Source organism: Brachyhypopomus gauderio, chromosome 1, assembly GCF_052324685.1.
Source record: "Brachyhypopomus gauderio isolate BG-103 chromosome 1, BGAUD_0.2, whole genome shotgun sequence".
NCBI classification, from domain to species: Eukaryota; Metazoa; Chordata; class Actinopteri; order Gymnotiformes; family Hypopomidae; genus Brachyhypopomus; species Brachyhypopomus gauderio.
In genome coordinates, this window is record NC_135211.1 from 12,648,286 (window position 1) to 12,661,852 (window position 13,567).

General features: G+C 43.7%; 1 protein-coding gene across 3 annotated transcripts in view; it reads right to left on the bottom strand.

Annotated features, from left to right (window-relative positions):
• Positions 1-1,375: 1,375 nt before the first annotated feature.
• Positions 1,376-13,567, bottom strand: part of map1aa (microtubule-associated protein 1Aa) — a 29,574-nt gene continuing 17,382 nt past the window's right edge. For all 3 annotated transcript variants that reach the window (XM_076997332.1, XM_076997326.1, XM_076997338.1), the window contains 5 exons: positions 12,922-13,004; positions 12,680-12,820; positions 5,517-12,537; positions 5,078-5,310; positions 1,376-4,819 (listed from right to left, as the gene is read on the bottom strand). In XM_076997332.1, the coding sequence (XP_076853447.1) occupies positions 4,664-4,819; positions 5,078-5,310; positions 5,517-12,387 (7,260 nt within the window). In that variant the 5' untranslated portion in view covers positions 12,388-12,537; positions 12,680-12,820; positions 12,922-13,004 and the 3' untranslated portion in view covers positions 1,376-4,663. The remainder of the gene's footprint in view (positions 4,820-5,077; positions 5,311-5,516; positions 12,538-12,679; positions 12,821-12,921; positions 13,005-13,567) is intronic.

The window sequence follows — 13,567 nt, forward strand, 5'->3', positions numbered from 1 at the left end:
AACGGTTTAAGGAGAGGACGACCAGTAGGGTTAATCAGGGTTACGTCTTATCTGTCTGGAAAGCTAAGCGGTTTTGCTGCTCTAAATGAGAGTGATCTGCTCTCACACACTACAGTTGGAAATGGGAAAATGTGGACAATGACTGCTCAGTGAGAGTATTGTCAGCAGCCGTCACCCAAAGTGATGCCTTGCCGCTCAAAGGACATGAGGAAAAGCTTTGTGGCTGGCGTAGCCTGTGTGCCCAGAACGCCGTTTAAGAGGGACACTAGGGCTTTGTTCATCTCCATTTATCTAGCTGGGGATAAAAGTCAGGGCCGTGAGTCGAAGAGGGGCTCAGACCGTTAATAGCCATGTGACCCAGACGCTGACATCACCGTCATGTTGTCGGCCTGTGCCAACTGGATTTCTGTTGGTGGACGTCAGCATTACGCCACTGGACCACACCCCAACAAGCACGACCTGATCATGACTGCCTGATCGGCCGTAAGCTTTGTAAGCTTTTACTATTTGAGACTCTGCAAATACTTGCTAACAAAAATGATGTCATTGTAATTCCTAATCATTATATTCCTTCAGGATAGTGATGATCAAATCAGACAGGAACTGTGCATGTAACTGAATTTAACTAACACTGCCCTTATTAAATTACAAAGCCGTTGTCAAATGGAAAAATTTTCTGTTGTGTCCTCTGTCTCCAGAATCTATCGTTACTATTCTACTTTAATCACCAGAAACAACACTTTCCACCATTCAAGGCAGGCTAATACTTGGGGCCTGTTGGTGGGGGGGATATGTGCAAATATGCAGTTTGCGAAGTTTGCATTAACAGTCTGAGGCTGAATAGCCTCAGGCTTCTTATTCTTATTGAATTTTTGCCTAGGGCCCCAACAGACTCTATAATTGCCACTAGTCACTACAACTCGGCTCTACGCTACAACTCTTAACATGCTCTCCTTCTCTTTCCCTTCTTTTCCTTTAGTCTCATTTTTGCTCAGCCTCCTCACAGTTGTTGAACATGTAATTATTCTGCATTTCTTATGTACAGGTCATGCTATGCACATAAAGCCTTAGCCAGAAGGAGAGTGAGCCAGACCCCTAAATGTCTGTGTTAATCTGCTGCACTGACCTGGTAGGAGGTGCAGACATAATGCAGGTCTCTGTCTAGCAGCGTTACATCACTTCTCAGTTCAGTCTCGGTGGAGAGCTCAGTAGTTCGGCTAGTGAGAGGTCTGGAATCCCTCCTGTACTTACACAGACGCATTGCTGCATCTCATATCTCCTTACGCATATTAAGAAAAATGTACATTAAAAATAATCCTGCAGTTCAGTATTTTTAGACTTGCCATTAAACTCCTACAGAAGAACTGAAGCTGTATAATTTTCCAACCACAGTATTTTATTGGTGATCACCAGGTTTACCCTTTAACAACATACTCGTAGATACCCTACATTTAGAGAAATCTTAAACATACAAGATATTGCACATAAATTAAGAAGAAAAAAACAATAAAAAAGTAAACAAGGGTGTGAGAATATTGAACGAAAAAATACAGTCTCCTTCGAGAAAATAACAGAGCGATGGGTTATATGTGGCATTGAGACACTTAGCATTTAAATATATATCTTTAAAATAGTACTTCATTTAATATCATTATCAACTAGGACGTACAAGTTCAAATTTAAGATCACATGCAGAAACTAGCTAGTCTGAAGTGAATGCGATAATTGAATGACTGGATCCAGTCAATGATGAGTGAGAAACGCAGAATCCAACTAAATGATAATTTGCACAGCGCACTTCTTGCTTTCGGCTTTTGTTGTTGTTGTTGCTCATTTTCTCTAGCTTGAGTTTAGTTGGTAATAAAAACAAACGCTTATAAACCTTAAATAGAAAATATAATCAGTGATTTGGTCACTCAGTCTGGCAGTCGGGTGTGTTTGAATAATGGTCTCTGAATAATGATTTCGTTCGGTCTGCCTAACATTTGTTGTCTTTGTAAGATTGATGGTTAAACCAGTTTGTTTAGGTCCATTTTGTCACCAAGGATGATTAGATATTCTATGTTAGTGGAGAGCACCTCCTCTTAGCACTTCAAAGTAACCAGCAGCTCAAAAGTTACAGCTCATTGTAAACATTTAAGTAATAATCCACACATCTCCCATCCGCACACACTCCTTCCATCCGCACACACCGTCTCTGAACAAAACTAACAGGACCCAGATCGAGACCTGTTTGACTCCCTCGCACTTATCAGAAATCAATAGTTTTATAAACAGTTAACAGTTGAAAGAAATAAAAGCAAAAACAATATCTGGCTTTGCAAAATAAAACTTTTGCCTTTTAAAAATGTAGCAGTCCTGCTAAGCTTCCAACAAAACCATAACGTGACGACCAGAAATGGAAAAAAATAATTATATAGCATATGGGCAGCAGTGCAGAAGCACACTTCTGGCATTTCACTATGGAAACAAAGTAAGAGTCTATGGGGGAGAAATGGTGACTCAGCAAACCAGAGGGGGGAGGGGCGCACACACAGATCTGTTTTTCATTTCACCAATGTTTAACTCATTAATCCCGAGATTGGCCATTAAAGTCTCACATCAAAGCATATTCGTCAGCGTATTTTGTCTTTTGCTACTTCAGCAGTATACATGCATGCATTTCATACATGGCTACAATTTTTTAATCTCATATTTTACATTCTGACATCAACCTAATTGTACAGCAACCACCACATCAGTTGAGTATTTGATTAGAATTTTTTTTTTACTTCATACGCAGATGGGTTTGAAAATATGCAAATGAGGAATTGTTTCAGCCTTGATAAATTTTGGGGACAATTTAACTTAAATGGTTTTTAGTCCTTTTTATCAAAGCTGAGTAATGAAGACACATCAAAAAAACAATCAACATTTGTTCTAAAAGCAAAAGTTATCTTAATCTTAAATACTACTGTACTTTATTTCCAAATGTTATATATATATATCGTCATGTTGTACTGAGTTGAACTACAATCAGACAAACACAAGCCCCGGCAAGGACGGTTATGTTGTTGCTATGACACCATGTGCTTTTTACTGACCCAACAAACTAAATGAAATCCCTCAACTGTGCTGAGTCCCTGGAAAAGACTCATGTACTTGCTTTATTTATAGTTGGGGTTTCTCCCACTCTTGTGCTCATACACACAGTCTTACGCAGGTTTTACCATGCACACTTTATAGAAACCTCACACTATAATGGTCATAAGTCAAATGTTCCGTGTTTAGAATCATTTTCTATTGCTCATTCCTTTGGTTTTGACTTGGTCTCATGCTTTTTACACCTGCATCCAGTTTATATTTTTCTTAGCCATATTTACAGTGAATTAAGTTAAAATAAATTATTTAAATCACTATAAAGTGCAGCTGAATTTAAATGAGAATTTTCAGCAATTGGAAAACATTTAAAAATAACAATTACGACACCACTTTGCTCTCTGTAAAATCTAATAATAATTATTCAAAGTAACAATTAACTTTGTTAATGTACACCTCATACAGCATGTTAATGAACATTAGTAAACACTGACTTAACCTAATCATATAACTGAACCATACTCTTCACTTTTACACATAAGACAAAAAACAACACGTCAGACAGAACTGAGACTATTTAATTCCTTCTTGGTTTGTGAGGTCCTTTTGATTTGATTAAAGGTATGTAGGCAAAAACTAAATCGAGTTCTGTAGATTCAGGTGCTTGATTCAGCATATGGAACATGTTTACATTTGAGCTATCTTTAAACAGCACAGGCATTTTTGCATTGTTGTTATTAGCTGAGCTGACTTGTAGTGTGTTTCCGACCACACGACAGAAACGCGTTTAGAGTAGTGACCGCACAGCACTGGACTACTGGTAATTATGCTGTTTCTGTCAAAACTGCGAAAGACTGGCTGGCATTAGTGGTGTAATCAGCTTGTGAAGGGGCTGGTAACTTGATTAAAACCCAACGGTATGTGTACCGTGTGTGCATCTGTGGCTCAGCATGGGTGGGTGGGAGCGTGGGCTTGAGACAGAGAGGGAAAGAGAAATAAAGACCGTATATGTAGGTCAGAAGCTGTACGCAGAAGAAGAATGGTGCCTTCAGAAATCACATAGGGGTAGAGCAAACCAAACAGCGGGAGGAAATCATTTGAATTGTTTGTAGTGTTCAAAGGAGATGCTGGAGGTTTTAACAGAAAAAAGAGGTTTACTTGTGCTTTAATATGTCTAATTGCAAATTAAGGGGTCACATTTACTATTAGTGTCATCACTCAGCATGGTATTAAAAAGGGAATTGCAAATAACATGAAATACTACCCAATGGACCAGAAGATTGCCAGGATATTTAATTCACAATCCAAAGCTTAAAGGGAGCAACTTGAAAATTTTCAAAAGTCAAAGGCACATCTTTCTAGTGTCTTTCTGTAGAATAACATGATCTGTAAAACCAGTGAATTGTTTAAACCAAGGACTGGGTTTTTTTTTTTTTTTTTTTTGCACAAACGGGGAATATTAAATTATAGTATCAGGCAGAATATAGTCAAAGAGCATGGGGCTTGTTACTCTGAATAAACCACAGACAGCACTGCATCTGACCATTTGAGAGTAGAAGAGTGAACCTGGTGGGCCGAGCCAGACTTAGAACTCAATCTTGCAGGCAGGGAACGACTCGTCCTGCATGACCACGGTGCTGCTGCTGGCCAGCACCATGATGTTCAACTCCTGCTGCTTCTCATGGGTCTGCTGGTACCACTCCCTCATCACCTCCGTGTCATGGGTCGGGATCAGTGTCACCTGAAAAAAGCAAATTTTTAAGCAGATTTTAGCTAATGGGATGATACTGGATTTCAGTGAATGGAAGCAGCTGTCAATATATTGAAAGGAAAACAAATTTGATTCCTTATATGAGATAATATGAAATAATAATCTGTATTATCTGAGCCACTCACTTTCAACTCTGCAATCTGGCTATACAAATGCCCAATTAATTGGTGTCTTCTGCACCTTCATTGCTAGGACTCCCTAATTAGCAAGTAACTAGTAAGGTGCTACCTGTAGATTGGACCCCCACTGTGCCTTTCCCTCCAGCAAAGCATCCAGGACAACGCGGCTTGGCTCTCCGCTGCTGGAGTCATTTCCACTCACAACGTAATAGGCGGAGCGCACGCGTTTGAAGAACTCCTGGTCGACATTTTTAGCACTGCAGTGGTTTGGAATGTAGGCCAGGTCCACATAGATGGGGGGACCAGGGGGCACAGCAGAACTGGATTTTGCTGAGCTTGAACCTGTTGGAAACAACTGCTTCATTAAAATCCAGTTTTAATCAGCACTCTGTGAGCTACAATTCATATTACTGAAACCTTAGCTGTATGCTGCCTAGAATACTATACGATAAACACAACTTGCATTAGTTTGGCAGAAGCAATTACTGACAAAAATCTGTTCTGCATCTATATCAAATGCACAGCTCAAGTATACATAAAACAAATACCTGAAACACTTTTAATGCCGTTGACAAGTCCCCTGCCAGTGTTGTGACTTGACCTGGACAGATCATCCTCTACATCCTTCTTCTTCAGCGAGGCGGTCCGAGGAGAAGAGTCCTTTGAGGGGGACCGCTTGTGTCTGGCGTCGGCTTTCCTAGCAGGAGACTTTGACTTGCTTGATTTACGCAAGCTCTTTGTCTTTGGGTCTTTCTTTAGAGATTTGTCCGTTAGGCTGGCGAGTGCCTCGGGGTCTACCATACACACGTCAGGATGTGGTGGGTAAGGGGCTGGGTCCATCATCGGTGAGGGCAGCGGATCATGGTTCTTCTCTGAAGATCTGGAAGAGTAGTGTTTGCCACCATAGGCAACAGATGACTTATCCATGGGGAGATAATCGCCGTCCTCATCAGATTCCGCGTTTCCTTCCGCTGTGTTGGAAGGTGGGACATCAGAATCCGTCTGCGAGGGCAGCGATTCGCTGACGGAGGTTGGGGGCGTGTCCTCTCCCGTCGGGCCAAACCCTGCGGCCATGGCCCCGGAGAGGTGGTGTGACTCGCTGTCTTCCCTGTGAGAGTGACGTTGAGGCTGGCTGTGGGATCTTGTCTTGCCCGATGGCTGCTGCTGTTCCGTGTCCTGGCTTCTCTCCTCCTCTTCGTCCTCATCGCTGGAGAGCTGGCGAAGGCATGGGTTGATGAATGACGGAGACATGTCTCCCTTCCTCTGCTTGTACTCGGAGGATGAATAACCTGGAGATGTGGAGGAGGAGAAGGGACCGCCCCCCACGCACAAATCAGGCTGCTGATCCGTCTCATCAGGCCTGCTCTGTTCCTCTTTATAGTAAGAAGGGAAGGATTTGTCTGCAGAAGTGAGGGAAAGAGGACGAGGCGGATGCTCGGGCTCCGTCTCCTCCTCTTCCTCATACTCATCCTCGTGGCGGTAGTGTGGAGGTGAAGCTCCTGGGAACATGCCTCTTTGCTGCTGCATCTCCCATTCAAACGGACTCCTTAACTTGCAGGCTTCAGATTCCTTGCTTTTCACTTCAGGTTTTGACAGGCTTGGTGTTACACTGGTGGCTCCGACAATGGAGTCTGGTGCCAGCGACGTGCTAACCTCTGCAGGGCCATTGGCAGCATCAGGTTTAGCTGGCTGCGGAACTGAAGAAATATATGTCAGCATGCCTGGAAGTGTGGCTACCGTACTGGCAGATGAGTCCACTGTGAGTTTTTCAGTCAAGGAAAACAGATCTTTCTTTTCCGCTTGGGCTGCGAACGCAGGTCTTTGGTATTGCAGTGTGTCCTTTTCAGTTTCACACATGTAGTCTTCCTCCTCTTCACTGCTCTCTGTGTCTTCGTTATATTGTTTCTTGGTTGCGTCATCACAAGGTGTCGATGCAGCACCGAACAAATCTTTCGTTATGAAGTCCTTTTCTGCAGACTTGGATATATGATAAGGTCCAGCGGCACCGTATTCTGACTGCAAACTCGACTCGTTCCCCCATTCTGGTTTGTAAAAGCATGCCCCCTGGGGCCCCTTGTCCAAGGCACCACTCGCCGAGCTGCCGAGTTCTCCTCTCTTGTCATCTGCAGTGGCAACTGACTGAGCAGGGAAAGGTTTGATCTCCTCAAAAGGTGAAAACGGCGAAAACCTTGCGAGGCTGGAGTTTGACTCTGTCGTAGTTGCAGCAGGAGTGAGTTTTTCTGACACCTCCAGATACTCATCTTTAACGAGCCCACCAGAACTCGAGAACGGTGAATCCATTACTAGGGAGTGCTCATCTTTAAAGGAAGAGTATTCATATCCAGCACTGGCAGGGGTCTCCAGCTCGTCTCCAAACTGGCGGCTGGCAGACAGCGATGCAGAAGCGGAGGAAGAGTGGCTATAGGAGGAAGAGGAGGAGTATGCCGTAACTGATGTAGTTGCATAGGTGAAGCCTGGTGAAACAGAATCTCCTGGCTTTTTAGACAAGATGTCTGGTGTTTGTTGCTTCTCAAACTCGAGATCTTTGTGATCACGGTGATCTTGATCTTCTTTTGATTTTGCAGACAGGGGTAAGTAAGGCTGATCGTAGATATTGTCTTTCTTGGATTTGTCCTCCAACTGACTAGATGAAAAAGAATCTTTCTCATCACCATAAGAATATTCATAACCAGAGGCATATTCTGCTACATGGCTTCCAGACAGTAGTGATGAGGGTTCACCTTTAGTCATTTTGAATGGCTCTTCTACTGTCTTGTGACCTATTGTGGGTTCAAATGAAGCAGAAATTGGGGGTTTACCATAACTATCAAAGCCAAGTGTGTACTCCTGTTTGGTATCCTTCTTTTCCTCCTTAAAATCAGAAGGTGCCGTGCTGGTGGTGGTACCACAGAATGAGCTTAAAGCTTCCTCCAGTCTGTCTTTGACACCCTTCTCCATGCCACTATCACCAACACGCCTTGTGTACATGTCGTCATCATCGTCCTCATCTTCGTCATCTTCGTCGTCTTCTTCATCATCCTCCTCTCCGTGTGCCAACATGTTCAAGTCTCCCACCGTTGCTCCTTTCACATCACGCAAAGACTGAGCCACCATGGAACCGCCACTCTTTACGGAGTAGCCTGAAGTGATGAGATCATCCAGATAATCGCTCAGCGGAGCAGCTTCTGTCTCTCCACTGGCAGTAGGCTTATCAAACGTAACAGAAATGCAGTCTCTCTCTGTTGAGAAAGGATGTGAGGATTTTTCTGTTGTTTCCTGTTCAGTTTTAGTCAGGCTGTCTGTGGGTTTTTCTTCTAAAATGTCATGCCCATACAGGGGTTTTGTTTCACTGTGTGATGAAAACACTTCCTTGAGATGAGATTCTTCAAAACCTGATGTCTTTGTAGTTTCCATAAACATAAATGTGGAATCTTTTTTCTCCGATTCCTTCAGGAAACTATCACTTTCATCAAATTTGCCACTGAGGTCCTTTGGTAAATTAGGGGAGGAGGAATCAACTGAACTAGATTTACTATCATATACATCAGAATATGTAAAACTTTTCCCTACATAAGGTGTATCTTGTCTTACTTCCCGCACATACCCTTCCTTGGGACCCTTTTCATGCTCGGGAAAAGAATATAAGTTAAAGTGGACACTTTTATCACCATCTTTGGAGGTCACTGTTGTGTCATCTCTCTCCATGAATGACACATTCGTTCCACCATGACCTATTGACCCTGGATCTAACTTGCCCTGAGGCGCTTGTACACTAGAGTAAGTGCAATCTTCAGCCTCGCTCTCTTCCTCCTCTTCAGAGCTGAGTATCTTGGTTTTGTGCTCCTTCTCTAAGTAGGTCATGGCATCTTGTTTATCCTTCTTATCCTCCCCCTCTTTTCCAAACGGTCTCTCCTCTTTTAGGGTCTCCGGGGGCTCACAAGTGTCATCTTCATCAAGGAATGTGCTTTCTCTCTCTTCTTTGTATTTAGTTTTACTGGAGGTCTTGAAATCCCCCTTTCCATAATAATCATCTTCCTCTTCTTCTTCTTCTTCCTCCTCCTCCTCCTCTTCTTCTTCTTCACCCGAGTCATCAAATGTTGCCCGTGTGCTTGAAAGGCCACTTTTGAAAGGGTCACTTTCAGCCTCCAATATTTTTACAGAGGTTGTCGTTTTAATAGCATCACCTAATGCAACATTTTCATATTTTGGAAACGTTTCAGTGTCCCACGTGTCTTTCTCCATTTTATCCTCTTTCTCCGTAGGTAAGAACTTCTGTACCTTCTCCTCAGTAGGGGAGTAGCTACTGCTAGTAGGGCCTGACTGTGTAGGTGAAGCCACTCTCATTGTGCTCAACGTGCTATCATCTGGACTTGGGCATCGTTCTTCCAGATCTGAAGCACTGCTCATCTCTCGTGTGCTGGAGAAGTAAGGTGTAGCGGATAGAGGTTTCTCGTCATTTTCAGATTTGGTCTCAAGCTGGGAAAGAGAGGCCACTTCCTCCTTCACTTGTGGGACGGCAGGTGAGAAGAGGGATCCCATTGTGGATGGGGATTTGTCGAGATCTCGATCTTTGCCTTGCATGGCAGCGGACGCGTAACCTTCATGGAGTTTTCCGAGAGGCATGTCGACATTGGGTGTCTGATCTTCGTCGTCCTCTTCATCGTCCTCGTCGTCTTCGTGTGTCTGTACACTGGGCTTACTGGTACTTTCCAGCTCTGGAGCAACGGGTTGATACTCTTCTGACGGAGGTGACTTGAAGCATTTGTCCTCCTCTAAAGATGATGTTGGAGAGATTGTGCCAGCAGAATGCAAGTATTCTTTTCCTTCTGTGTGATTGGGTGATGGCACGCTGTTCACCGTGTCTAAGAGTAAGGAGGTTTTTCCTGTTTCCTCAGTGGGAGGTGCTGTCACAGATGCAATAGAGTGATCTTCAGTAGCAGATGTAGTGAAAGAGGATAATTTATCATACTCCGTAATGGAGGTGGCTGAAGATATATGTTCCTCTTCGGCTAGAGGTGCAGCAATGGCATTCGTGGTGAAACCTGAAACTGGCTCTTGACCCACGCTGCTTCCCTTCGCAGTTAAATCAGCTCCAACTGAAATGGTTGCAGGTTTCATCTCTTTCATGCCATGGACAGAGGCGAAGGTGCCAGGTTCATCAGGGACAGAAATATCATGAGAGCCAACATCATAGCGGAGATGAGGGATCCTGTCTTCTGTTTCTTCGTGGATCTCCTCATCAGAAATGGTTTGTTCAGTCTCCGAGTATCCAGGAATTGTCTCATCTTGGATGAAAGAGACATGCTCGGTGGCACCAGCAGGTTTGACGGGTTTAGCGTCACTCTGCTTGCCATCCCAACCCTTACCAAGTTTTTCTTTTTTGGCCTCCTCTGACTTGTATTTCAGCTCTTCCATGTGAACAGTGTCCTCTGCTTCCTCTAGCTCAGCTTTCTCAATAACGTCTTCTTCCTCCTCACTGTCACTCTTTTTAATTTTTTTCCCAAAATCCTCTTCTTCATCCTTCACGTCCTGCCACTTTTTGTCATCCACTTTTCCTGTGACATCTGAAATTTTAGCCACGTTTGTGTCTTTGCTGCGTTCCTCCCCGTGGTCAAAATCTGTATAAGCAGCATCTTCAAGTTGGTCTCCTGTTTTTGTCAGGGATGTGGTTTTTCCTCCATATGGTTGCTTTACATCACAGGATTCAGTCTCAATGTCAGTAGTGATTATGCCTTCATCGTCAGGAGACTCCGTATGAGGAACTCTCGTGTCTGGACATGTTGGGGCCTGAAGAACTGCAGGTGTTCCGCTTTCTGTAGGTGCTTCAAGTTCCTCTTGTCTTAATGTTTCAAAATCCTTGGTAAGATCCTCTGGGGAGGAGACCAGAGATCTCTCATTTTCTTGTTTCTCTTTTGAGACCTTTTGAGCAGCAGGTCTGTTTTCTTGTTCTTTGACTGCTTTCGTTTTTTCTGTCTTAGGCTTAGTTTGAACCTTTGCTTTGTTCAGGGTCTTTCTGACCTCAGGTGTGAAGGGCTTTAAGTCGGGTTTGGTGATTTTCCTTAACTCCGGCCTACTTGTATCTGCCTTCTTATCGTCCTTCATTTTGGATTCTTTATTGTCATATTTCTTAACTGATTCATGTTTTTTCGTGTCTTTCTTTTCTTTAATTTCCTTCTTCTCTTTATCTTTCTTTTCTTCCATTTTTGATGTCTTTTCCTTGATATGTTTCTTAGGAGATTTCTCTTTCAGCAGTTTCTTTTTCTCTAGCTTTACTGTATCAGTTGAATCTACACTGGCTTTCATTGGTTTGGGAGTTTTAACACTTTCCTTCAACTTCTTTGGCTTCTTTTCAACTTTGTTCTCCTTTACTGAATCACTCTTTGATTCAATATCCTCATTTGCTTCTCTCTTACTTGCTTTAGTAGTAGCGTGCATTTTCGGTGAAGATTTCAAGCTCTCCTTGCTGTCAGTCCTTGGTTTGAGTTTGGTTTGTTTGATAACCGGAGGGGGCGCTCCAGATGATATGTCTTTCTGAGTAGCAACTGGATAACGCAAGAAATCAAGATGTCGCAGTTTTTCCAGTCCCTCTAAAATTTTGTTTTGTGGAGCATTTCCAGGAAACAGCACCCTCACTATTTTTTCTTTGGGGCTGGCAGGAACCCAGACAACCAAGGCGGTTATAGATGTGAGGTATGGCACAGAAATTTCTCCTTCTTTACCATTGGCCATGATGATGCCAGTCTTAGCTTTGCTGTTACCCGCCCACTTCTGCATGAAAAACTGCATCTCCTTACTTTCCTTGATGGGGTTTAGAATGTACATGTCTAGTTTGCCGACACCCAGCTTGTGAAAAAGCGTGACGGGCTCAATTGTGTTGCTAACAACACGATAGAGAGGTTCGGGACTGATGCCCAATTTGCTCAGATACTGCAAGGTCAGGGAAGCCTCCTCAATGCTTCTTTTGACCTTCAGAGTCGACTCGGGCGTCTTCAGCTTGTCGGGAACGTTGAAAAACACCACACCAAGCTCGGGAGAGATCAGGTTTTTCGTCCATTCTCCGTATGCATTTGAACCATGGGTCTGCTCCTCCTGCTGCTCTGCAATTTTCCTCTGCAACAGCCCATTTATCCCAGACAGATTGTCTGCTCCGATGTGGGTAAGAAGAACAGAATCTATCCGATCCAAGTGCCGCACCAGTTTCCAAAAGCAAGACTTCCGGTCCGAACCGCCATCAATCAAAATGTTGAAGCCATTGACGGCAAACAGGGCCGAGTCACCCCTGCCCCCGGGGAAGATGTAGCAGCAGGGTTTGGACAGCTTCAAGAAGCCTCCTGAGGCGGGCGGCTCCAGCAGCTCAAAGGGGGAGGGGACGTCCACGGTCTCCGAGACGTACTCCGTAAACTCTGTCACTCCCTCCATCTCGGGCAGTACAGGGTCAGGGTTCAGTCTGTAGTCCAGCACGCAGTGCTCCTGGTCGAGCCCCAGGGAGCTCCAGGCCCCCTCTCCCGCACAGCACACAGTCAGACTCACTCGCTCGTCCGGACTTGACTGGCTCAAGAGATCTTTAATCTACAAAAAGGGGGGAAAAAAAGTGGAAACCATTAAACATAAATTACTTCTCTATATTTTTAAATAATTCAGCATGATGTACTATGCATGTTGATGTAAGATTCTTAATAACAGAATTTGTGGTAGCATAATACATGCTTACTCTTTGACTTGTGATGATGTCAGTGAATTTCTTCCAGCCAAAAGCACCACGTTGTAGGAGAATGTCACCACCTTGTTCAGTGCTCTGACCACTTAGGACCAATAACTTGTGTTTGGCTGAGTCACAGAGCAGCGTTCTGATCTGATTGAGAGGGAAACACGATACAGTTGTTGTTGTTTTGTTCCAGACACCCACAAGTTAACATCCTGTAAAACTGTCTGTAAAAATATATATACCATTACCTCTATGGCAATATTTTCCTCACATGGATTCACTAACACAACTGTTTCAAGGACATCACTCTTGTATTGCAGAGTCCTTTGTCCTGCACAAGGAAAAATATGAAACGTACAGTTGTAAGAAGATATTTCATTAAAGATAAAGGATATATAAAGGCCATTCATTTACTGCTACAGAAAACTGGCATACTAAAAAAACAGGCATATTACAGCCAGGACCATTTAATCAGCTTTTCACACTGAAAATAAAAGGGAAGAGAATGTGTTTGCATTCCATTTATACAACTGCAGTTTGTCTTGAAGATACAACAGGTGACGTGAAAAACCTCTCTAATCCGAGAAAGAAATAAAAACAATCTCTTAAATTCCATGCAACCAAAACAACATAGCAAAGCTCTTGCAAGAGAATCCATTGGCTGTTGCCATGGGGACGGAGAGCTAGCGATTGCCGCTAGCCGCGTTACACTGACCCAGTCTTGGAGCTGCGCGACGCATTGCAGCATTTCTTCGAGAGGGAGGGGGGAAGGAGGAAAAGGCCCCTCCCTTCTGTTGCATATGAAAATGCAAAGCATTGCACTAGAACAAGAGCCTCATGCGGAGAATTTCAGGTGCCACATCATGCTATATTAGGCATAAATCTCTCAGTGGG